The sequence below is a fragment of the Halictus rubicundus genome, chromosome 2 (assembly GCF_050948215.1).
Source record: "Halictus rubicundus isolate RS-2024b chromosome 2, iyHalRubi1_principal, whole genome shotgun sequence".
Lineage (NCBI taxonomy): Eukaryota > Metazoa > Arthropoda > Insecta > Hymenoptera > Halictidae > Halictus > Halictus rubicundus.
The window spans coordinates 26661726-26688880 of NC_135150.1; the positions used below are offsets into that span (position 1 = coordinate 26661726).

Below are 27155 nucleotides of genomic sequence, written 5' to 3' on the forward strand. Positions count from 1 at the left end.
CGTCCCGTCGAAACCGGCAGAACCGCGGTTCCACTTTCTAGCTGCTCTCGGCGAAGATAAGCCGCGATCCATAATTTGTTTTTTGTTTGTCTCGCAATTAGAATAATCGTCCCCGTTCCCGAGAAAAGGAACACGAGGATCAGCGCGATTGAAATTTGTACTTACGGAGGGGCGGTGCCGCGGTGGATCTGTTGCGGGCGTCCTCGGCTGCTGGAACAACAGGAAAGAATTAAAGATGGCGACGGTAGAGATCGCCGGTTCGGGATCTCGCGAGGAAACGCGGGGAACCGGGTGGGGAACCAGAAACGAAAAATCGACGCGGTTTCCGGCGGGAAGCAAAGGGAAAATGTCCTCCCGCGTCTAACGCGGGAGAAAGCGAGTCCGGCTTCGTTTTACGGAACACGGAGAGCAGCGAAATCGGGTCTTGGTCGACGAGGACTCCTCTTCGCGCCGGAAGTCGAATAAAAGCAATCGCGTATGCACGGTTGAATCCATCCATCTCCCGTTTTATCAGCTTCTTTCGTCTCTTCGCGTTAGATTATCACATTTTTTACAGTAATAAATGTAGACTACACTCGTCTATTTATACAGATACTTAACTCGTAAGCCAGACTATTTCACGGTGTTAATTCTCGACGTTGTATATTTGACATATACACGATGAACAAATTACCGGATTTGCGTCCTTATAGGAGGTCGGTGCTACTGCGATAGCAATCTATTTATACAGATACTTAGCTCGTAAACCCAGGGCCCACTCTAGGGGGGGGGGGGACAACCCGGGCATTTGCTCGGGGCGCCATTTTGGCTTTGGAAAAATATTGATGTTTTAAATATTCAATTAATAGAAAATTTCAGACTACCCTTGCCAGACAATTTTGCTAAAAAAAAGGTCATTTTGTTCAGCGCGGTGCTTAGTGCTTAAAAAGGGGCGGCACTTATCTATGAAAACGTTTTCAGTTTAGAGCTGTTATTCAAGCAGTAACATTGTGATTATGGCTACTTTTGACACAGAAGTGAATATGTTATTAACGTTAGGTGTTTTTTGAACGTTATGGGATCAAAAAATGTCATGCAACATTTCATAATTTAGAAAAGCGGCTTCGCGAGCACGGTGAATTGTGTAAAAAAACTCGCAATAAACCTAAAGCTGTCACTAATGATAATAATAGTGCCAGTATTCTTGCTGCAATTACATTAAATCCTCATATTAGTCAACGTACACTTGCACAAACATCACATATCAGTCGTTCATCAATTCAACGAATTTTGAAACGGCAAAAGTATCATCCATATCACATGGTTTTATCACAAGAGCTTTCGATAGCAGATTACGATCACCGCGTAAGATTTTGTGAGTGGCTGCAGGGTGTTGTGGAAAACGACTTTTTGTGCAAAATACTTTTTTCCGATGAGGCCACTTTTATGAATTCAGGGCATGTAAGTAGACATAATCTGCATTATTGGGCCGTGGAAAACCCAAATTGGATGCGATGTGGTCCCTTTCAACATCGATGGTCTTTAAATGTTTGGTGTGGCCTAATAGGAGATTTTGTGATTGGACCTTATTCTTTTCAAGAAACTGTAACATCTGCAAGTTATTGTGATTTCTTAAAAAATCATTTGCCTGCGCTTTTGGAAGATGTGCCACTGCACGTTAGAAGAGAAATGTGGTTCCAACAAGACGGCGCTCCTCCACATTTTGCAATCATCACCAGGCAATTTTTGAACGAAAAATTTTGGAACAAATGGATAGGTCGCGGGGGACCTCGTCAATGGCCTCCTCGATCCCCCGATCTAACACCATTAGATTTTTTCTTATGGGGATATGTAAAGGACAAAGTTATGTTTGAACCACCGACGACAAAAGAGGATATGAAACAAAGAATACGTGACGCTTGCGCTTCAGTGACTCCCGAAATGTTAAAAAATGTTAGAACAACTTTGATGTTTCGAGTAAATAAATGTTTACAAGCCCGTGGTGGACATTTTGAACATTTCATTTAAAGTACATTTGATTTCTTCGCGAATAAGCAAAGGACTCGAGCGCGTATAATTCCATAACGCTATTTCCGAGCGCTTCATATAAATTGCCCAGTGTGCGACAGACGACAAGCAGTCGAACACGTTCGTTCCGCGGATCTGGCAATTGGCGGGTTGCGTAATCGCGAAAACAAAGACAAAAAGATCGGTTAGCGTACCTGACGGGTGCGTTGACCGTGTAAGGCCTGTTGGTGGTGGACGGCGGCGGTTGGGTGGTGGTCGTCAACGGAATAAACGTGTCGACGATGGCGTTCGGCGTGGTAACGTGGACACCGTGGCTGAGCACGTTGGGCCTGCGGACACGAGACTCTCGATTAACAAATCGTAACGATCGCTTTCGCATAGATCATTAAGATTACGAGTTATTTCTCGTCTATTGCAACTATGAAATTCTAGTTCGTGGCTCTCCCGGCTGATTTATTTCAATTGCGCTGTCAACCCTTAAATGCATGAGTGGGGTCCGCAAAGGACCCCAGTGTTGGATTTTGTGTTAACATTTTCAGCCGCGCCATTTTTAGTTTACCGAAATTTTACAGTTTTACAGAAAGTTTACAGAAATAAATTGTTGCTGTAATCAAAGTTAGCAAGGAATTAGGTAAGTGGGGTCCTCAATGGACCCCATGTATGCATTCATGTTCCTAATGTTTAGTTTACCTATGCACTTAAGGGTTAAGGGGGGAACCTTGTGTAAAATGGAACTTTTCAACATTTCTTTTTTGTTTAAATTGATAGGAAATTTCCTCGGGAATACGAGAAAAAGTGTTGGAAATCGATCAGAGATGTTCTCGTAGGTTACTTTCAGAATAAAGGGAAGAAAAACGGCTGAAGTATAACTTTTTGAGGAAGTGGAAGATTTATTCTGTGGCCCTGAAATTGTAGATTAGCAAAACAACCGCGATAAGTTAAAATGAATTAAGATTTCTTCACGATTTTTTTCTGTTACTCAAACTTTAAACGCGTTTTTCTCGAAACGCAAAGTTTTGCACGGCGTGCAACGTTGTTCGAAAACTGATTACTCGATCTTTATGAAACTTGGTATATACAGGGTGTCCCACATAAATGGGAACACGTAAATATCTTTCGTATTTACAGTCCTATCAGAAAACTTCAGAGGACAAAGTGACACTATTGTTATAATGGGGAAGAAACAAATTTTTTATGTCGTGTTTTTTAATGAAATTTCAAGGTCACCGATGTTTTTTAAATGGAATAGTATATTTTTTTTACGATAGCATGATAGACAATAGAGAAGTGAATTTAGTGGATACCACCTTTTTGACCTTGAAATGACCATATACGGAATATATATGGAATATATATTCTATAAATAATTGGCCACAACATGACGAGCCCCGATTTTTCAATTTTCTATTTAAAACATTGTTATTAACGATTTTTCATTACAGAAAATCCGTTCATTTTTCAAAACTTCGCCATTTTTGCAACTTTGCAAATTTTAATAAAAGAAGAATGCCATGTTGTGCGTGTTTGCATAAACTAACGATTCCATTTTGACGTTTTTGTTTCAGATCATTTTCGTGCACTGTGCACGGCGCATTTCCAGGATGCGATTTTCAAGCCGGCATTGCACCGTCGATATTAACAATTAAAATGCACAAAAAATATTTTTTGGTACATTATAACATTAATAAACGATACCTCAAAATTTTAAATCAATCTGCCCATTACATTTCTCGAAAAAAATTCTCGAACAACAGCCAATTTACACAAGGTCCCCCCTGATTCAGTTTCCTATTTGATTCTACTTAACCTTCCGCATGTCGTGCATTTGCATACTTCCCTTTTACATAGAGCTCGCGTTTTGCGGGACGAATGCATAAATTCCGGAGCGAGCGAGGCCGCGCGAGGTCGAGTGAAATTTCAGCGAGCGCCGTCAGTGAAAAAAGAAGAAGAAGAAGAAGAAGAAGAAACGATTGGAATCGAACGGCGTGCTTTCAGAAACAGCTGGCCGGCGAGAGAGAGAGAGAGAGAGTGAGAGAGAGAGAGAGAGAGAGAGAGAGAGAGAGAGAGAGAGAGACCTGCCGGACCGGTGCGAGTCCAGACTATTTTTAACTTCGATCGCCGATCGATTAATCCACGCTGTTTACGAGAGTTTACGTAAGCGCGTGCACGCGTGCACGCGACCGCGATTTTCCCCGTGGATCGAACGATGCAGCGCCGGGACGAGCTGTCCGTAGATCCGCGAGGATGCATCGACGCATCGTCCGTTTCCCCGGGACGTAATTGACGAGAATAGCCGGGCTGAAAGAAGGCCGAGGAAAGCTCGAGGCGACAACGCGTGCACGATCGGCGAACCGGCAATTTTCTTGTCTCGCGGAACGAGCCGAGGTTCACGCTCGAAGTAACCGCCACACAGTGGGCAATTTGGACTTTGGAATTTTTTTTGAATGAAAGCTGCAACTTTGTAGAATATGGGAGAAATAGAGACATTGTGGTACGAACGTTTTTTAACCTCGAGAAAATTCGTTAAACGCGCACAAATTCTAGAAAATTTTAGTTTTTCCAATACCACGATACCAAATAGATTTTTTCAAGCTGATTTCAAATCTGGTTCCAAAATTTGTCTACGACCTCAGGATTTTGCAAAAAATAGATTTTTGTGACAAAAACTAATGAAGTCATTTTTTCGTTGAAACGATTGGATGGTAATAATCTCCCTATTTTTCCCATATTCTACATAGTTTCAGCTTTAATTTAAACAAAATTTCATCGCTCTACCTCATTTCTATCGAAAGTTCTTTGATTTTGAATCCGATTTCGTCCAAATTGCCCACTGCGTGCCGCACAGTGGTGCCAAGGCGGCAAAAAATACATTTGATAAATTTCCGATTTTTATAAAAAAGAATTATTTTTGTATAGCCTAATAGTGCGTGCACAATGTGCCAAAGTCCGATTTAAAACAAAATTTTTTTACGGAGATATGGTAAATAACCATTTCTTCGTTCCTGGGAATTCATCAGTTTTCAGTGCGATAGTTATGTAATTGCTCCGCCTATAATTGAATACTTAGGGGTGTACGAATCATATGGGTTATTGCAAATGGCTTCAACTATTAACTGGCAAAAAAAAATTTTTCCAAAAAAGTTATTTAACATTAAGTAATATGGACTAACCTGAAGCCTCTTTGTGTTACGCTCATTTTTTATTTATGGAGGAATAGAAAAAAGCCTTTGATAAGCTTCAATCTGGAACTAATCATTTTGGCAGGTTGTTATATTGATCTAGCTTTGTGCAAAAAGTTTAAATATCAACTTTCGGAATTTCCAAGTATGAATCGCGCGGATGTCACGAATATTTGATGTTTCAGGTGAAATTTTTAAGGGATGCATATCAGATAATTAAAAAAAATGTGACATTCGTACATACAAAAAAATATTTAATAACAATTTTTTATGCTAAATAAACAAAGTTTTCGTTCACTGGACCACTGTCGCAAAGATGCAACAGGTATTTTTTGGTAGTGCTCCAATGAACGGAAAAAAATGTTATTAAATATCTTTTCATACATAAAAAATTAATAAATCATATGTACTTCACATTTTTCTTCGTTATTTAGAAATATTCCGAAAAAATTTCACCTGGAACATCAAATAATCGTAACTTCCGCACGATTCACTCTTGGAAATTCTGAAAGTTGATATTTAAACTTGAATTGCAGCGAAAGGGTCTCGAAGGGTCTGATGATTTTTGGCACAAAGTTAGATCCATATTACACCTTGCCAAAACGAATAGTTCCAGACCAAAATCTATTAAAGGATTTGTTGTACGCTTTCATAAATAAAAAATGGGCAGGAAACAGAGATTATCGATTAGCCCGTATTACTTAATGTTAACAACTTTTCACAAAAATTTGTTTTTGCCAAATAAGCGTTGTACCTGTGGCAATCTCTCCACAAATTTTCAAACAGATTCGTTGGACAGTTTCGTTTTTACAGATTTTTTGCCGTTTTTTGGCCATTTGGCACCACTGTGCGCCGCGATCGCTCCTTTCTTCCTGGACTAGGTCCGCCGGGCGACCGGCAGAGGTCCTTTCTCGATTAATAAGAAACTTCTAACCTGAATGACTGGCCCTCGTTGATGCGGAACTTGTTCTTGTTCAGCAGATCCTGGGTGCGACGCCGCGCGAAACGGAAAAGCGAAAAAACAGAAAGTGATGTTGTAATTCGTGGGACGGTTCTGCCGCGAATTCTCTGCTGGTCGAGCAAACGGTACAAGACTCTGCGGATCTTTATTGAAATCCCTATCTTTGGAAATTGGTTGCAGTGAGGTAACAATTTCTTTCGTTTCCGCTCGGACAATGTAGATACATTATCTTTTTAGGAGTCCATCAATGATACAGCAATTGCGAACGAAGCTATTGGCCAAGAGGTTCATTCGGGTATCTGCTATGTCAGGATTAACTATTTTCGAACTGAACCGCGAGTACAAGGTCCCTTGCGATCGAGACGAAAGAAAAGACACCTACTAAAAGACGATTACTAAAACTGATCAATACAAGGTGCTTTAGAAACAGCACTCTTGAATTTGTGTCTCCAATTTTACAATACCTCCGTAATCTGAATAATTGTAAACTAAAAAATCTGGTAGTTTGACCGTCAGTGCTAGGTTCAGTGTTAAACGCACAAAGATCCTCAGATGAACCCTTAGACTACTATTTATTTTGTGATTATAATGATTAGAAATTCTTCATCGTTCAGAATTTCATAGAAAAAAAAAAAGATAGTTTATATCTATTGTATGCCAATGTTTTCTCCAAAGGATATACACATCAGCTACAACAAAATAGAATTTTATTTCGGTTTGAAGGAAATTGATAACATATTTATTAGACTCTGTTCAGAATCTTCATCACGGCTCGATATTGTAGGGCAAGGGGTTAATTGTTAGCTTCGGCCAGCAGAGAATCGTTCCAAGGATCGAGTCGAGGATACCTGGTCCTCGTAGATGCCGTAGTCCTGCACGGTGACGTCCTGGTTCAGATTGTACTTGGGTGCCTCGTTCACCTTCTTCGGCTTCTGGTACTGCCTCGTGTTCACCTCGCTGATCTTGACGCTCGGCTGAACCGGCACCGATTGGTTCACGGTGTACTGGTTGTAATCTGTCGAAGAAACGACGAATCGAACGCGTCAAACCACGCGTAAGACGCGAAAGAAACAGCGAACGTTTCGAATCCCCGTGAAAATTCGATTTTCGCCGGGGAGCTTCTCGGCTCCGTGACACTCACCGTCGTCCTTGTAAATCGGCACGTCCTCGTCGTAGATCGTGTAGTACGGGTAGCTCTGGTCCGGGTCGTAGTACGTCTTCGGGATCACGGAGGAAACGGTGGGCGCGAGTATCTTGGCGACTCTCGGCGACTCCGAGGATGGCACCTGCGTCCTGCGTGATCAAACATAACCTTAACGCTTTACCGACCGGCAGACTATTAACCCTTTGCACTCGAGTGGTGACTCTGAAGCACCACTAGAAATTGTTCTGGCATTGTTTCAAAGAAATTACAAAAAATATTACGAAATATTTGTTGCATTATAACATTTGTATTTGTATTCATTTATTGTTCCCCTCAGGGTTACAATCCCATTACATAACACCTCCTTCAACTCGCCAGATCGCATACCACTAAATACACATACAAAATTTGTATTTAATAGATTACTAAACATTTAAATATTATATGTAGAGATCGGAGAAGTTTCGTATGAATAAGATTAAAATATTGTAAGACTGAAGGAAAATTTAGTATTGGATTGAAAATAGCGCCGAGTGCAAAGGGTTAATCGGCTACTTGTCCCCTGACTCTTACCGACCGGTAGCCTATTGATCTACTTTTTGTCCTCGACACTTACCGACAGGTAGCCTATTAGTTTACTAGTCTATTAACCCTTAACGCTCCGACTTTTAATTGTGAGTATACCGGCAACTCCATTCTTATTCTCATCATACTTCGACTTGCAAGTTTTTAAGTGTCGGATTTTAAATGCTACAATGACGTGTAAATGATAATATTAAAGTCGTTCGAAACAGTCTTTGTTCATCTCAGAAGTAATATAGTTTTGATTACAATATTTATATTAATCACACTTGGAGCGTTAAGGGTTAAATCTGCCGACCTTCAGCGTCAGACCTGCCTAGTAAAATGACCTGACATTTTAAATTGCGCGCCATTTTTTTGTGTGGCGAACATAGAGTACTAATCTTTGACAACTGGCATCAGGAAGTATGGAGGTTCAGTCATGGAGAATTACACGATCGAGCAACGCAAATAAATTGTGACAATTCACTAGGAAAATGGTGGACTTTGCAGAGACGGTTCGAAAAGTCCTTTTTTTATAAAAGAAATCCGCCGCGGCGATGTGAATCGGCCACCGAGATCGTGCGATTTGACGCCATTGAGCTTTTTCCTTTGGAGTTTTCTGATGCACAGACCATTCCGGAGCTCAAGAAAGCAATTGGACGCAGATTTACTGAAATTATTCCGCAATTATGCCAACTGTTATCGAAAATTTCGTCAAAAGAGTGAACGTTTGCAAACAGGGACGAGACGGCCACTTATCAGATATTGTGTTCCATAACCTCCATGTTTGTACGTTATTTTAAAATAAAAACATTCATACTTAAAACAAGAAAATACGTTTTATTAATAAATTAAAACGTCAGGTCATTTTGGGACACCCTTTATAATCTGACCTTTGTCCAGTTGCCACGGCAACCGAAACGGAGCCGGTGTCAGGGAATTATTTGTGGTCGAATGATCGGTAAGAAGTGTGTAGGATGTTCAACCGGTACCGGTCGGTAAAGTGTTAATCTGTTTCTCGTTTTCTAGAGTCTCGGGGATAAAAGCGACCAACGCGAAATACGGAATCTGAACATTATTGAATAATGGCGTTAGGCTGTCAGATTGCAGTAATTGATTGGGACAGCAATCGGGCGAATTAAATGGGTCCATGAAAGAGAACTCGAAGAAAAAGGCTGAAGAAAAGATCCGTTTTTCGTTTGTCTTTACGCACCTGTAGTGGGCCTCCGTTTGGGCGCGCGTGTTCTCCTTCTCTCGCTCCTGTGGGACAGTCGACAACTGATTAGTTTCGGGCGATAGAGAAGAATTTTAGTTCAGGAAATGTCAAGACACATCATTAGAGTGTACGAGATCCAAAAACACTAGAGAACTACGTTCCCGTTTTATTGTTGGATTTTATCAGTGAAATGAGACTGTAGGTACCTATGTACAGTGATTACTCTATATATGTCGCCGAGGCCTGGATGATAAACGTCGCGGAACTATCCCCACTACCGCCGGGGCATACACCGCGAAGCCACGAAGCTCGAGAGGCCTCGGACGCCGAGGATTGTAAACTATTCTACTATTCACTGTACATAGTTCATCCTTCAGTGGACTTCACAACAATTCAATTAATACAGGGTGTCCCAGAATTACATCAACTCCGTGACAGAGGTCATTGGTTCCTGGGATCATTTGAAGTGACATTTTCCTTTGCAAAAATGGCCGCCTCGGCTTTGTTAAGGAGCTATTAACGAAAGCACGGACCAATCAGAATTAACTGTTCGAAACTAAATATGATAGAATTCCGATGATACTTCCACCGATTTGCCATTAATATTCACACAAGTAAATATCATCGGAATTATATCATATTTGGTATCATTTTCATTAGGAAAGTGCCAGGAATATGTTGGCGAAAGTCCCATAAAACAATTATGAAGAACAAAGAAGTTTTGTTATTGGAGTAGTAGTGGTCTCTGTCCTTTTCTACGTTCGGCAGTGTATCAAAACATACAGCCGATATACGTCCCTGGCCAGACCCCTGTTTTGGACATATATCGAGTAGACCTCGAACGACCTCGGGAACCACCCCTTTCACAAAGTTGATGTAATTTTGGGACACTACATCTCTAGTGGACAGAAGAGTGTAAGACAAATTCTTGTAAGGTAACTTCTTGGAAGAAAAAGGAAGATCACATTTATTGTACGCCTATGCATTCTCCGGTGGCTATATATTGGCAACAACAAAATTTTATTTCGGCTTCAAGGAAATTAACAACTGGACTGCGAATCTTTATGCATTCAAGGCTGACGAAAATATTCGAAAAATACTGTAACATCAGATTCGATAGAATTCAGTACAATTTCGATTTGTTTTGCAAACTAGAAAGGCTGTTCCTACGAAAAGTAAGATTTCCTTTCGCTTCACATTCTTAAAATTTATGAAAATTGGAAATTGCATAAACATCCGCATGCTCGAGCTGTTGAAGCAATATAAATCATCATTTATCCAAATTGAATGCAACGAATGTATTGCGCCGAGCATTTTGTGTAACGTTTCACTGAATCGACGAGCAAGGTTGCTTCTTCAGCATCGAGAAGGTAGATGAATCGAGATTGAACATACCCCGATGACGTTCCCGCGAAAACCGTCTCTGTCTCGTTGCACCTGTCCGATGGTAGAAGGTTGGCCCCTGTTGACGCGTTGCTGTGTGTCGTTCTCGATCTCGGAAGCGGGCTCGTACTCGTCTTCATGGTAATTCCTGGCCCGTTGCCTCTGCCTGATCTGTTTCTCGGTGATCTGGGGAATGGGGGTGGGCGTGGTAGTGATGGGAATAGGTTGCCTCTGCACGGGCCGTTGTTCTCGTCTCGGTTGCGGCTGGGATCGCGGAGGCGGCGCCTGATGTTGCTGTTGGTGCTGTTGCTCCTGCAGGCTCTCGATCTTCGCAGATCTGTTGCGACAGGATCGATCAGCTTCGACCGTGGCAACCGCCGTTCAGACCTCGGAAACCGTCGAGTTTTCCCGGTTCAATCTTTCGAACCGATCGAGAGCGTCGATGGACCGGGAACCGATTTTCTTTCGATTTTGTCACGCGAGTACCAGGTCTGTAAATATGAAACCGGGATTTGCCCATAGGTGGCGCTAGCTGTCCATGTAGTTACTGTCGAACCGCGTCACTGACGCCATTTTCTTGTTTTGACATCTGGTAAAGATTCTCAACTCGCAACCGTACAAGTTTCATACAACAGCATAGTTTTTAATAGCGTCGAACATGTCGAATTTTGTGCGCGGAAACTACGATTTGCGGACAGCATCGATTTTCTGGTTCCATTCGAAGAAAACTGCTGCAGAATCGCGTCGAATGCTTGTCGAAGCTCACGGTGAGAGCATGCTATTGGTAAATCACGGTGCTTCGAGTGATTTAAAAAATTACAAAATGGCGATTTTTAGGGGAGAAACGAAGAACGTGGAAGACCAGCGAAAAAGTTTGAAGACTGCGATTTGCAAGCATTGTTGGATGAGGATGAGGCTGAAATGCAACAACAACTCGCGGATCAATTAAATGTGACACGAGGGGCCGTCTCCATACGTTTGAAAGCCATGGGAAAGATTCGGAAGATGGGAAAATGGGTTCCACGTGAACCGAATGAAAGACAGCAGGAAAACCGAAAACCACTTGTCGAATGCTGCTCGCCAGGTACAAAAGAATGTCATTTCTCCAGCGGATTGTGACTGGCGATGAGAAGTGGATGTATTTCGAGAATCCTAAGCGTAAGAGATCATGGGTAACTCCAGGCGAACCATCGACATCGACTGCAAGGCCAAATCGCTATGGACGGAAGACGATGCTCTGTGTTCGGTGGGATCAGAAGGGTGTGATCTATTATGAGCTGCTAAAATCCGGCGAAACCGTTAATACCGAACGCTACCGACAACAAATGATCGATTTGAATCAAGCTTTGCGTGAAAAACGACCGGAATATCAAAAGAGGCGACACAAAGTGATTTTACCTCGTGATAATGCACCATCACACACAGCAAAACCGGCAAAGCAAACGATTGAGGCGTTTAATTGGGAAATACTTTCGCACGCAGCTTACTCATCACACTTGGCTCCATCCGATTATTACTTATTTGCATCGATGGGACACGCGCTTGCTGAGCTGCGCTTCACATCTTACGAAAATCTACGAAAATGGCTCGATCACTGGTTTGCCTCAAAAGAGGAACAGTTTTTTTGGCGTGGCATCCACAAATTGTCAGAGAGATGGGCAATACTTCGAATAAAATATTTTGTATCATTGTCACACAATAAACGTGTATTTTCTATACAAAATTTCCGGTTTCATATTTACATACCAGGTATATCAATATGTTTAAAAAACAGAAGGACGTTTCCAACATTGTTCTCGTTTAAATTTAGAGGTCATTTTCGATAGAAAATCTGGATCGTTGAGAAGAGAATTTAGGACATTCGAGTAGGATATGTTTTATGTTGTTGGACACGGCGCAAGTTGTACATTCCGGTGGGTTTTGTTTAGCTATCAGGAATTATAATTAATTCGTAGGTATATCTTGAGTGACCTTGAAAAATTCCTGGTAGATTGTGGGACTAGTTACAGTGAATTCTCGATATATGTCAACGGCACAGGTCCTGCCAGCGTCGTGTATCGTCCAGAAGACATACTCAGAGGCATCTCGAGCTCCGCGACCCCTCACGAGGTAGTGGGGATGACTCCGCGACGTTTATCCTCCAGGCCTTGGCGACATATATGGAGAAATCACTGTACTCCGAAATCGGCAAGGACATCGGGCCCGGGCCGCCCGTCCAGACGAATAGAACCGGTGGTTGTTGGGTAACGGCCTCTTTCCCCGATTACTCGCGCACAATACGTTAATGAGCGACCGGCAGCTCGTTGCTCAACTTCGCCTTGCACAAGGAGACTCGTTCCCGGGTTCCGAGCCAGCGGGAAAGAGAAAGAACAAGAATTCATTGTGGAGGACCGCGTCCACGGTTATACAACGAATTCGCCGCGCTTCCGTTCGGCGTTTTTCGCGAGCAATGGGAACCTTCCTTGGGACTCTCGAGAAAAACGGCCCGGCAATTAACCTCTTCCCGTGCCATTTAGTTCGACGAAATCCGAGCCCAAACGGTAGGGGTCAATGCGCGGTAAACAGACCAGAGCGATGCTCGAAAACAGTCGCAATAGTAGTCGACATGTAAATATCTGTGATACAGTCCTTTGTAAATCATTCCGGGAGTCCGACTCGTGATGTTTACGTTTGGCCGGAATTTCAGTCCACGAGTCGTACTCGTGATGTTTACGTTTGGGCCGAAATCTTCATCACGAGTTAGACTCGTTAAAGTACGTGTTTCACAACGTGCTTCTAGAGAAGCTATTCAAATATAAATTCTATTTCATATCTTATAATAGAGTGTGGTTTTATTATATATCCATATTCCAATAGTTGAATAAAAATTCTTAACCTTTAAATGTAAAATTCTGAATTTTTCAATCCTTGCGCTACGATCCTCTTTTCCGAATTTCCGTTGATACATTAAATTTTCTGGTAGAAGGAGGAAAATTTTAGTGTGGTTTTATTATATATCCATATTCCAATAATTATATAAAAATTCTTAACCTTTAAATGCAAAATTCTGAATTTTTTAACCCTTGCACTCCTCTTTTCCGAATTTCCGCTGATACAGCAGAACTCGCTGGTTCGTAATTAATAATTTTCTGGTAGAAGGAGGAAAATTTTAGTGTGGTTTTATTATAAATCCATATTCCAATAGTTATATAAAAATCCTTAACCTATAAATGCAAAATTCTGAATTCTTCAACCCTTGCACTCCTCTTTTCCGAATTTCCGTTGATACAGCAGAACTCGCTGGTTCGTAATTAATAATTTTCTATTAGAAGGAGGAAAATTATATCTATTGTCTGCCCATTGTAAAGAAATAAATAGAACTTTACCTCGATCGAAGAGAAAGGTATAACAACGATCGCGTTCAGCAGATTTTGTTCGAAGTCCTCGTGACGAGGCCGAATCGACGTTGCATGTCAAGGGGTTAAACGCGTCTAGGTGTCTATCGCGAGATCGAAAGGTCCTAGCCGTTCGACTTGATCCGATCGGATCGGATCGGATCGGATCGGATCGGTTTTCGAAGGAAAGTGGTCGCGTGGAAAGCGAAGGCGAAGCGGAGCCGGAGTAAGTCGTAACGGAGTTGTTTAATCGGGGTCGCGTTTATTGTTCGATTTCTTGACGTCATCGGTGCCATTTTCTCGGCATGGCCTCGCGTGCAGCGGGATCGTTGATCGATCCGTGGCTTCGCAACTAGCTCTCTGGTCGAGAAAAAAATCCGATCAAGAGGTCGGCCGTTTCGATCACCGTTTCCTTTTTCCCTCCGCCCTTCGCCGCGGTGTTTTCTTTCGACACTGCGAGAACGCGGGTCGAACCCTCGACGACGGACTCTCGATACGGTTTCGCAATCGAACAACCCGAAATGTGTCGCAATCGACGGAAGTCCGGCGATCGATCCGGCTCGTTTCATCGAGCTGAACGGTTCGGATCGAATTGCCCTGCCGACGTTTCGTCGAGCGATTCTCTCTCTCGGCTTTCCAAGGTCTGTCGAGCTAGAAGCTTTTTCTTTTTTTTTTTTTTTTAGAAAAACGTCGCGCGAAACAAAGAGCTGGAACCGTTGAGAACTCACCTTTCCAACAGAGGATCCTCCTCGCTTTCCTTGCTGGCGGATCCGCCTCCGGGACAGCCCACGTTACGTGGCCAGTCGCACGTCTGTAATTCGTGGCTGCGGAAACGAAAGCAAAACGTAACTTCTCCCGGCACCGATCATTATTATCGTCCGGCCGACTCGCGACTATTTTCAACCGGGCTGCGCTTCGACCGTTTCCGGTTCGATAAACATTTCTGGAGTCACTTTGCGCCGCGGTCCCTTGCGAATTAGAAGACGATTCGCTGAGGAAACGAATGGGCGAGGAAAGAATCTACTTTGCTGCAATCCTGCAATTTCTGCTCGATGCTTAACCAGTTGGCTGTTGCGACCTCTTTGAAAAGTTTTGTAAATTGCGTCGCAAAAATTAAGCGGTGCTAAGTAACTTAATATGGAATTAAGTAATATGGAATATCTCACAGCTTGAAGTTTACGAATAGATTTTCGTTTTCGGTAAAATTGCAATTTAAACGGCAAATTGTAACTACATTTTACGCTTGACGAGTATACTCGTCAAGTACAGAATATGTGTGCCATATTATAATATGGAATATTTCCTTGAAGTTAACGAATATATTTTATTTTTCACTAAAATTGCAATTTAAACGGCAAATTGTAACTACTTTTTACGCTCGACGAGTATACTCGTCAAGTACAGAGTATGTGTGTCATATTATAATATGGAATATGTCAGACATCTTGAAGTTTACTAATAGATTTTCGTTTTCACTAAAATTGCAATTTAAACAGTAAATTGTAACTAAATTTTACGCATGACGAGTATACTCGTCAAATACAGAATATGTGTGCCATATTATAATATGAAATATTTCAAACATCTTGAAGTTAACGAATATATTTTCGTTTTCACTAAAATTGCAATTTAAACAGCAAATTGTAACTACATTTTACGCATGACGAGTATACTCGTCAAATAGAGAATATGTGTGCCATATTATAATATGGAATATTTTAAACATCGTGAAGTTAACGAATATATTTTCGTTTTCGGTAAAATTGATATTTAAACGGCAAATTATAACTACTTTTTACGCATGACGAGTATACTCGTCAAATACAGAGGATGTGTGCCTGTTATAATGTGGAATCAAGTAATACGGAATATGTCAGACATCTTGAAGTTTACGAATAGAGTTTCGTTTTCACTGAAATTGCAATTTAAATAGCTAATTGTAATTACTTTTTATGCATGACGAGTATACTCGTCAAATACAGAATATGTGTGTAGACAAATTATAATATGCAATATGTCAGACATCTTGAAGTTTACGAATAGATTTTCGTTTTCACGAAAATTGCAATTTAAACAGCAAATTGTAACTACACTTTACGCTTGACGAGTATACTCGTCAAATACAGAATATGTGTGTAGACAAATTATAATATGGAATATGTCAGACATCTTGAAGTTCACGAACATATTTTCGTTTTCACTAAAATTGCAATTTAAACAGCAAATTGTAACTACTTTTTACGCACGACGAGTATATTCGTCGTAACAGAAAATACTACCATTTATTCATGACCAGTATACTCGTCAAAAACAGCAAACTGGTTAACACAAAACCTACCACGGTCAATATTATTGAAATGATAAAAATTCTTTTATAGAAAATAATGGAACAAATCTCGACAATTTTATTCTTGCCATTTTTATAAGTCGACATTTTCGGATACTTTTAATACTTGCTAGGTTTATTGTTAAACGTTCCAGGCCATCAGGATTTTGTCAACACTTGTCTTTATCGTGTCGTAAGCAGACTGTGGATCTTTATGCAAAATCAAAATTTTCTGTATTAATTGTAAGCTACTGGGACGGAAGAAAAATTGCTTTCGTTCTGTTTAATAATTCCAATAACTTGATAATATATCATCACTAGACTCCGGATCTTCATGCACAATAAAAAGTTTGTGCATCAATTCTAAGATTAAGAAGTTAAGTAGAAATTGATATCTGTCATTAATAATTTTAATATAGCGTAAATAATATATTATTACTCCTAATCTAATACTACATAATATATTAATACTTCTAATCTTTTCACTATTTTAAATTGCTCATTTTTCTCATAAATGCATAAAATCCGGAGTCCAATCGTCACTCGTGCAATCCTTTTATCTCACGTTTAATGTTTCACTTGTTTTATTATCAGTGCATAAATCTAGTCGTGAGTTTCGCAGTTTATTTACAGCTTGAGAGGGTCAATTTGTACCATGGAAGAGGGACTCTTCTAGTTTCTGAAATTGAAGACTTCAGCACTCGAGCGTGTACCATCGCCGTGAACGGGAGGATCGATCCAAAGGTCGCGCGGAGGTGGATCGATGTAGGGATCGCGGATCGCGTGTGTCGCCGCGGTGGATCAAAACCCGAGTGTATACATATACCGGTTCGTGGATCGCGCGAGGATTTTACGAAGACCGGCTGAATTTGGAATCGTGTTACGAGGAGAGTTTACGAGCGTCCTTAATTGGACACGGCGTTACCATCGGATCGGTTAGGCGACCCGGCGCGAGGGCCGGTTTTCTAGCGAACTTGTTTGCTGTTTTGCACGGTGCGTGTCGCCGCGAGCCCCGTCCTGCCTCTAGGAGGTGTGGCAGTCCGATTTTTTCTCGAGCGTTATGCGTACGACCCCCTTTTACCTCGCCGGTCGCCGGTTTCTAGATCGAAAGCGCGTCAGGATCGTAATAACGCCCTCCGACGCTCCCCGGTTCTCCGTTCTCCGTTCACCGTCTCGATAAACCCAGACCCAACACGCTAACACAGAAATCGAGACGCGTCAGCGTGATCGGCAACTCGTATCACTCCCGAATCTACTCGATCCGCGCGACGAGGTCGTCGTAGTAATTTATGAGAGGGATTCGTCGTCGAGACCAGCTCGTAGATATTATCTAGCGGCCGTTAATCGCTAAACCGTGTCCCGAAGACGCGGCCGGCCGTTGAACCCACGACGTATCCACGCTCGCGATCGTTAACTCGCGTGAACCGATCTAATCTCACGATTCCCAATTTCGGCGATCTTTCCGCTTGTTCGCCCACGGAGATTCGGAACGGGTTTCTACGATCGTTCTCGTCGCACGAAATTCCGGAACAGCGATTATCCGCGGGCAGAGTTGTACAGAATTAGAATTTAATTACTCCTGGAATTATAATTACAAAGTAATTGAATTACAATGTAGTTAAATTGTAAATCTGTACAAGTCTGATCGTAATTCGCAATTAATGTAATTGAATTACAATGTAATTCGTAATTGGAGTACAATTATAAAATACTTTGTAATTAAGTTACATTAAGTGCGAATTACGATCAGACTTGTACAGATTTACAATTGAATTACTCCTGGAATTATAATTACGAAGTGATTGAATTAGATTGTAATTCAGTCGTATTCTAATTTATAATTCAGAGCTTCGTTCAATTGAATTATGATGTAATTCGTAATTGGAGTGCGGTTATAAAATACTTTGTAATTAAATTACATTAAGTGCGAATTACGATCAGACTTGTGCAGAATTACAATTGAATTACTCCTGGAATTATAATTGCAAAGTAATTGAATTACATTGTAATTTAGTCATATTCTAATTTATAATTGAGATCTCTGTTCAATTGAATTACGATGTAATTCGTAATTGGAGTGCGATTATAAAATACTTTGTAATTAAGTTACATTAAGTGCGAATTACGATCAGACTTGTGCAGAATTAGAATTGAATTACTCCAGGAATTATAATTACAAAGTAATTGAATTACATTCTAATTCAGTCATATTCTAATTTATAATTCAGAGCTTCGTTCAATTGAATTACGATGTAATTCGTAATTGGAGTGCGATTATAAAATACTTTGTAATTAAATTACATTAATTGCGAATTACGATCAGACTTGTGCAGAATTAGAATTGAATTACTCCAGGAATTATAATTACAAAGTAATTGAATTACATTCTAATTCAGTCATATTCTAATTTATAATTCAGAGCTTCGTTCAATTGAATTACGATGTAATTCGTAATTGGAGTGCGATTATAAAATACTTTGTAATTAAGTTACATTAAGTGCGAATTACGATCAGACTTGTGCAGAATTAGAATTGAATTACTCCAGGAATTATAATTACAAAGTAATTGAATTACATTCTAATTCAGTCATATTCTAATTTATAATTGAGATCTCTGTTCAATTGAATTACGATGTAATTCGTAATTGGAGTGCGATTATAAAATACTTTGTAATTAAGTTACATTAAGTGCGAATTACGATCAGACTTGTGCAGAATTAGAATTGAATTACTCCAGGAATTATAATTACAAAGTAATTGAATTACATTCTAATTCAGTCATATTCTAATTTATAATTCAGAGCTTCGTTCAATTGAATTACGATGTAATTCGTAATTGGAGTGCGATTATAAAATACTTTGTAATTAAATTACATTAATTGCGAATTACGATCAGACTTGTGCAGAATTAGAATTGAATTACTCCAGGAATTATAATTACAAAGTAATTGAATTACATTGTAATTCAGTCGTATTCTAATTTATAATTCAGATCTTCGTTCAATTGAATTACGATGTAATTCGTAATTGGAGTACAATTATAAAATACTTTGTAATTAAGTTACATTAAGTGCGAATTACGATCAGACTTGTGCAGAATTAGAATTGAATTACTCCAGGAATTATAATTACAAAGTAATTGAATTACATTCTAATTCAGTCATATTCTAATTTATAATTCAGAGCTTCGTTCAATTGAATTATGATGTAATTCGTAATTGGAGTACAATTATAAAATACTTTGTAAGTAAGTTACATGAATTGCGAATTACGATCAGACTTGTGCAGAATTACAATTGAATTACTCCAGGAATTATAATTACAAAGTAATTGAATTACGTTGTAATTCAGTCGTATTCTAATTTATAATTGAGATCTCTGTTCAATTGAATTACGATGTAATTCGTAATTGGAGTGCGATTATAAAATACTTTGTAATTAAATTACATTAATTGCGAATTACGATCAGACTTGTGCAGAATTAGAATTGAATTACTCCAGGAATTATAATTACAAAGTAATTGAATTACATTGTAATTCAGTCGTATTCTAATTTATAATTCAGATCTTCGTTCAATTGAATTACGATGTAATTCGTAATTGGAGTACAATTATAAAATACTTTGTAATTAAATTACATTAATTGCGAATTACGATCAGACTTGTGCAGAATTACAATTGAATTACTCCTAGAATTATAATTACAAAGTAATTACGTTAATAGCGTTACGTATTATGAATAAGGACGAGGAAATTCTTCAAAGTTCCAGGCTATACATAATTTGGTGAGCTGTATTTTAATTATATTGTATTTCAATTACACATCCGATTAAAATAATTAGCAATTGAATTAATTGAAAGGTTTGAATTATCTAATTCCGTTACGACGTAGTTGAATTACTATACAGGGTGTCCCACGCAACTGGAACAGTCTGTACCTCCTAAACGGTTGGGAATAGAGAAAAATGTTATAAGAAAAAGTTGAATGGCATCAGACGATGCATAATACGCAACTAATTTTATGCAGTTTTGTGCATCGATGCATCAGCAAAATGCAACTGCACTTCTTTCTAAAATGGAAACCTACATTTTTGACTGCACCAATCGATGCAGTTTCTTGTCCTCTACATAAAAATGCTAACATACTTATGCCCTAAACTTATCCGTAAAGAAGTTATCGACGCTAAAAGTTCACTGAATTATTTCGGTCTTGGCAGGAGCCTGTTCCTGTTGCTTGGGACACCCTGTGTATTTGAAATGTAAGTCAATCGTGTAATTGAATTCGCACAACTCTGTCCGCGGAGCAAACGACTAATATCTGCAAGGGCGTCGTCGTAAGAGAAAGGGTTGATCTAACCCTAAGGGTTCAGAGGAACGATCGAGGATTTTGTTGAGGCGGAGGGGGTCTGCGAATTCAGTGGTTCCGGAGGAATTTCATTCTGGACGCGCAAGAAGTAGAAATCTGCGGAATCTGTTGTTGCGAGGGCCCTGGGAATCGTTGGAGAGCGCATCCATTAAAGCTGCCTATATCTGGACGACAATGGCTTGTTGCGTTTCGTTTCCCTTTCGATTCGACGCCGCGCCGCGCCGCGGTATCGTTCGGACGCGTTTCAATCGCTCGCGAGCTCTCTGCTAATTTCGCGGCCATATTCGTCGGCCGTTTCTGAATCGTTTCCACGTATCGACGCGAAACCGAACTGCCCGAGAAGCCCCGTCTGCCTAGTCGTTTTGTCTTCTCGATCGATTATCCACTTGTCCGCGGAGAACGGTCCCAGAAGAGATGCTCTATCTTCTGGTTCGCGCGCTTAAAAACGGGTCCCGGGACTTTCTACACGATAGTAAATTACGCCACGATTAAGTGCCCTGCTCGATTGTCCGCCGACAAATTAGCTCTTTATTTCGAGACACGCTCGACACTCCCCCGGCTTCGAAACGGGGGATCGGGTTCTGATTCCTCTTTTAAAAAATTCTGCTCCCACGGTTTATCCAATTTTTTTTTCCGCTGAAACAACAGGTTTTTTGAACGGCTTAACGTAAATGGAATAGACTGCGAATAAATAGACTGCGAATCTTCTGAAATAAAAATTGTTTGCAGTAATTGCTGGACATAAGAACCAAGTAGGAATTTTCATCACCGTATCGATTAAAACCTCTACTTAATCACTCGACTTAAACTGTTTTGATCACTGCTTGAAATCACACCCATTTTTGTCCAATATGAATTAAGTAGGTAGGTATAATGTCGAAGGATGTTGCGCTGGTCTTGTGCAAGCCACGCTAAAATTATGTTGCAATCATTTTAATTAAGGATCGAACACGTGGCGTTGAACCAAACGGTCAAATGTTGACTTACACCGCTTTTTCATTAACACTAAACCTACCACTGCCGAGTCAAAAAGACCGGTTCCAGATTTTTATTTGACAATTACTGGAATTATGAGATGTCTTCGTGAAAAATGATTGAATAAATATATTTAGTACAGCATGTATTATAATACGAACCGCAAAAATCGAAATAAATTCAATCTCGTCATTTTTATAAGACAACATGTATCAGTTGCTTTCAAGGCTCGGTAGGTTTAGTGTTAAACGACTCAATTATGGCACCGATGCTTTTGCAGGAACGTTATCCAACGCGCTCGAATTATTTAACAAATTGATTTCTTTGGATATACAGTAGGGAGCAAAACTGATTACACAATATTTGAAACAGCATAACTTTTTCCAAATTAGTCCAAATAACTGTAGTGTTTTTGAGAAGTTAGAAGGATTAGTTTGTTAGACGTAAACAATTTTTGACAAAAATTTGAATTGGTCGGAATCGCAAAAGAAACAGTAAAAGTTGGTTTGTTCAGCTTTTTTATCTGAGCCTGTAAAATTTAAACAATGTGTTCTATTAACTCGAATAAATTATATTCGTGCTGAAAATTTCGTGGATATTGGTTACTTCGTTTACGAGTTACAAACGATTAAAAGTGGGAAAATTGCCATTTTCCACGATTTTCGACTAAAAACCGCTCTTCTAACTTCTCAATAACATTCAAGTCATTTGATCTAATTTTAAAAAAGTTGTTACAAACAGTGTGTAATCAGTTTTGCTCCTTACCGTATATTATTAAAAAGATGTCCACAAATTTTGATAGATACGATCACGTTATTTTTGTAAAGTAATGTAAAATAGTCATTTTTAGTGCTCCGTAAACCTAGTAATTAATTAATTGTCTAGTAATTACCTGTACATCAAACCGCCCGTGCAGGACTCGAGCAGCGGGCCGCCGAACACGCAGACATAGTATTGCGTGCAGTCGCGGGGATGAGGATAGTAACCGAACTCTTCCGGACACTCGAATTCCAAAACTGCCTCGTTTCTGCTCGCTCTGGCGCTTCTCGGGATGTTTCGCTGGCATCCTGCAAACACACATTGTCATTCCGCGTTAGCGCACCCATTCTCATAAGCGGAACGCGGATCTTTACTCGGATTCCCATTCTCACGGATTGTTTTACAGAACAACGGACAAACTTGTCTACTTATGGAAAAACCGCTCGCGAAATGTCGTTCACGTCTTCGCAATCGCTGCGGAAGCACGAAGATTCGCAATTATAGATAGATTACGAATTTTTATGCGGAATAAAAATTCTCTGGTTGCGGGACTCGATAAGAATTGTATATACGGTGATTTCTCTATATATGTCGCCGAGGCCTGGAGGATAAACGTCGCGGAACTATCCCCACTACCGCGGGACATAACACGGCTCGGGTACGTCTCCTGGATGATACAGGACGCTGGCAAGACCCGTGTTGTTGACATATATCGAGAATTCACTGTACTCATAAAAACACACATTGAAGCTATAAAGTAAGCGAAAGAAAAAATGTCTGAATCAATTTCGAGACACAGAAGCTACGTAGACATTTATTTCTCTCCTTAACACGTTCACCTCCATGTCACCCATATGGTGACGGAATTATTTGTCCCGGTTTTAAAATGAATTTTTACGTTAATATATTCATCGTACCGATTAGGATTTGTAAAATGCAATACAGTTGGAGGACTACTCAATATCACACATTCAATTTTTGTCAATTTTTATTTCATTAAATAACACTGATTTTATGGAATTTTTGAGGTTTCTAGTTTGGCAGTCAAAGTGTTAATAATCGTAAACAGGTGAAAATGATACAATAGAATTGATAGACATTTTAAACGTTTCTTGCATTTGATTTACCCACTATTGTCATAATCGCATAAAACCCGCGACTCGGTGATGAACATCAATTCTACTATTATAGCATTTCTAAACAGTTTAAACGTATCTTGCGTTTGATTTACCGACTAAATGTATAAAATCCGCAGGTGTTGAATATCAATTCTACAGTTTCGATCGAATGAATTAAATTATTCCACGCATTGTCAATTGAGCGAGGCCGGTACAGTACGATAAACGCCACAAATGGGAGTTGACATAACCGCTAACGGGACATGGTGGTAAAGGGCACGGTCAAAAGCAGTTGGCAGTGAGAAGAAGCGCCGGCCGCGGCCCGTGAAAGTCTTGAATTTGCTATTCCGAGGGGGTCGCGGGTTCTTATCCGTCGCAGTTGAGGGGTTAAGTGGACGTTAGGCGAGTTATTAACGGCCACCGTTCCGTGCGGCTGGTGTATCGGTGCACGAAACGGCCGCAATGAAACGTGACCGGTGTACGAAGCGGCGGATTGCGCAATCGAGAATAAGTAACCGGATTTTTGGTCGACCTTGCGCCGCACAGTGGTGCCAAGACGGCGAAAAATCCATTTTATAAATTTTCGATTTTTATAAAAAAAAAGAATTATTCTTCTTCTTATTATTATATATATCGTTTATTTTAAAGTGGTTTTGAACATTAAAGTAATGTTCAGCCTAATAGTGCGTGCACAATGTGCCAAAGTCAAAAATGCAACAGGCATTTTTCTGACAGTGGTTTCACGAGCGTTGTAAAAATAATTTATATAACAAAAAAAAAATGGTTAATAAATATCTTCATATACATAAAGAATTAATAAATCATATGCATTTCACATTTTCCTTTATTATTTGGAAATATTCCTAAAAAAATTCACCTAAAATATCAACTAACACATCACTCAATAAGTCCCCGGTAAAGTGTTAAGGGCCCGGGATAGTCACGTGACTTTTTCAGAGTCAGGAGGTCGCTAACTGCTGTACAATTTCCATTCATAGCGTTCAGACGATCCGTCTTGGTCTTGATCCGACGGGTCCTAAGTCTGTGACTAAACCTGTCACATTTTTTGCTCTGTATTATCAATAGTATGAATTCTGACTCGCCAGAAACATGCTCCAAGTTTTTGGCTTTATTTCGCAGAGAATCGAGACAAAATGTAGCTCAATTTGTAGCTGGAGATATTTTCTGGCTACTCTCGATTTCATCCAGAATACTCATTCAATGGCGTAAAAATGCTTGGATTCCACGGCAGGAACATCGTCAATTTTTGGCCAACTTCTATCGCTTATGTTACCAAATATCTGCATAATCTCGTCAACTCATGACCAGCGCGCGCTAGATTGAACCTTCCTCTTTCGAACGAGTCCTTTCCCAACGAAAAATATTCTCATATAAGGACGAAAAGTTGAGGCATGTAAAACCATTTTTCGTCTATTTTTGTCGGTAACGTGGTCACTCTACCTTATCGCGAATCTACAGAGTCTTGGCTGTTAATGAAATAAAAATTGAGAAGAATTAAATGTATGACATCGAGTAGTCCTCCAACTTTCTTGAATTTTACAGATCCTAATCAAATTTGGTAGAATGAATATATCAACGTAAAAATTCATTTTAAAACTTATGGGTACCCCTAACATTACCAAATATCTGCATAATCTCGTCAGCTCGTGACCAGCGCGTGCTAGATTGAACCTTCCTCTTTCGAACGAGTCCTTTCCCAACGAAAAATATTCTCATATAAGGACGAAAAGTTGAGGCACGTAAAATCATTTTTCGTCTATTTTTGTCGGTAACGTGGTCACTCTACCTTATCGCGAATCTACAGAGTCTTGGCTGTTAATGAAATAAAAATTGAGAAAAATTAAATGTATGATATCGAGTAGTCCTCCAACTTTCTTGAATTTTACAGATCCTAATCAAATTTGGTAGAATGAATATATCAACGTAAAAATTCATTTTAAAACTTATGGGTACCCCTAACATTACCAAATATCTGCATATTCTCGTTGGCTCCTGACTAGCGCGCGCGCTAGATTGAACCTTCCTCTTTCGAACGAGCCCTTTCCCAACGGAAAATATTCTCATATAAGGACGAAAAGTTGAGGCATGTAAAATCATTTTTCGTCTATTTTTGTCGGTAACGTGGTCACTCTACCTTATCGCGAATCTACAGAGTCTTGGCTGTTAATGAAATAAAAATTGAGAAGAATTAAATGTATGACATCGAGTAGTCCTCCAACTTTCTTGAATTTTACAGATCCTAATCAAATTTGGTAGAATGAATATATCAACGTAAAAATTCATTTTAAAACTTATGGGTAACCCTAACATTACCAAATATCTGCATAATCTCGTCAGCTCGTGACCAGCGCGTGCTAGATTGAACCTTCCTCTTTCGAACGAGTCCTTTCCCAACGAAAAATATTCTCACATAAGGACGAAAAGTTGAGGCATGTAAAATCATTTTTCGTCTATTTTTGTCGGTAACGTGGTCACTCTACCTTATCGCGAATCTACGAAGACCGGGCCCGTAAGCACCGTTCTTATTTGACGCTTAGGAGAATCTTCGTACAAAAGGGCGGACAGAATCGTAAAATACCTAATCGAGAGTGGTTGTACGGTTCGTTAGAGCTATCCAATAGTCGCAACGTCGAGACAGTGATCTTTCAGCACCGATGTGTTCGCGGTTTAACGGAAGTCTCTGGCACCCACGGTTGCGCTCCTTTGTTTATTCGTCGCTTTCTTCGTGGACTCTCTCCGCGCGCGGTTGCTCGCCGAATTGTTTCGTCTGACGCAACGAAAACCGATACCGATCTCCTGGCACGGTAATTAATCGCGTGCTCGTTCGGAACGGAGCACAATCGTGCCTAATACACCGGCGACCGAGTTTCTGCGTTCTCCCGCTGGTTCCGTGGGCCGAAACGGGAGGTCAAAGATCGCGCGTCGAGATTCGCACCTGTGCTCCTACAAATCGGCCTGTTCTCGCGGCCGAGGACAAAGTCGCAAAATCTCCCGAAACAAAGAGAAGATTTACCTTGATTAAACTATGTCTTCATGTTTCCTGACTGAGCGTTCGATGCATCAACGACGAGGTGGGTGCGATACGAAAAATTAAAACAGTTTAAGGGCATCGATACATTGTTTTAGATACGTTAAAATTGTTAATCAGCGAGATCCATTTTTACGTGGCTCCTGCATTTCGCAATTGGTGCACGAATTCTTTGATGCGACACGGTGTATACGAAAGAGAAAGAAAATTCTATGTTAACCTATATGTAGCGTAATAATTCTATGGTAGATTGCTTTATGGACTCGGTTTACAATATCCTATATTTACAAAAAACTATCTTATCCACGCATTCTCTCTCTTTCTCTGACTCACTCATTCCTACTCTGACCGATCTACCTATACTCTGCCTATTCCCATTCTTACCCTGATTATTGCACCATTTCCTATTCAACCAGTGGGGCATTGTAAATAATTTTACGAAAATCCGCCATGTGAAAATTCATGTGTTGCTATACTTGGAAGTTTCGTTACCATTGAGCGGCTTCTGGAAATAATCGAGTTCATTAAAGGCTCGTTCCCGATTATTCACTGATGAGCAAATACGATTAGCAGCTGTTTTTCAACTTAAATTTCGAGTTTCGTTCAGCTAGCATTCACCGTTCACCGTGCTGTGCACGCCGGCCGTTTATCAGGCTGTGTAATGCCCGTTTTCGACATGGTCATTATACCTTTTATGCAATTTAGATGCTGCTCGATTATACACATAATTAACA

The 27155-nt window shown here is 40.2% G+C and overlaps 1 protein-coding gene across 1 annotated transcript in view; it reads right to left on the reverse strand.

Moving 5' to 3' along the window:
* Positions 1-27155, reverse strand: part of Cda5 (Chitin deacetylase-like 5) — a 143420-nt gene that overhangs the window by 15883 nt on the left and 100382 nt on the right. Inside the window, exons 2-10 of the mRNA XM_076806320.1 lie at positions 22388-22562; positions 14557-14652; positions 10467-10791; positions 9069-9115; positions 7289-7440; positions 6996-7162; positions 6121-6170; positions 2202-2336; positions 166-207 (exon numbers count right to left, since the gene is read on the reverse strand). Of these exons, the coding sequence (XP_076662435.1) occupies positions 166-207; positions 2202-2336; positions 6121-6170; positions 6996-7162; positions 7289-7440; positions 9069-9115; positions 10467-10791; positions 14557-14652; positions 22388-22562 (1189 nt within the window). The remainder of the gene's footprint in view (positions 1-165; positions 208-2201; positions 2337-6120; positions 6171-6995; positions 7163-7288; positions 7441-9068; positions 9116-10466; positions 10792-14556; positions 14653-22387; positions 22563-27155) is intronic.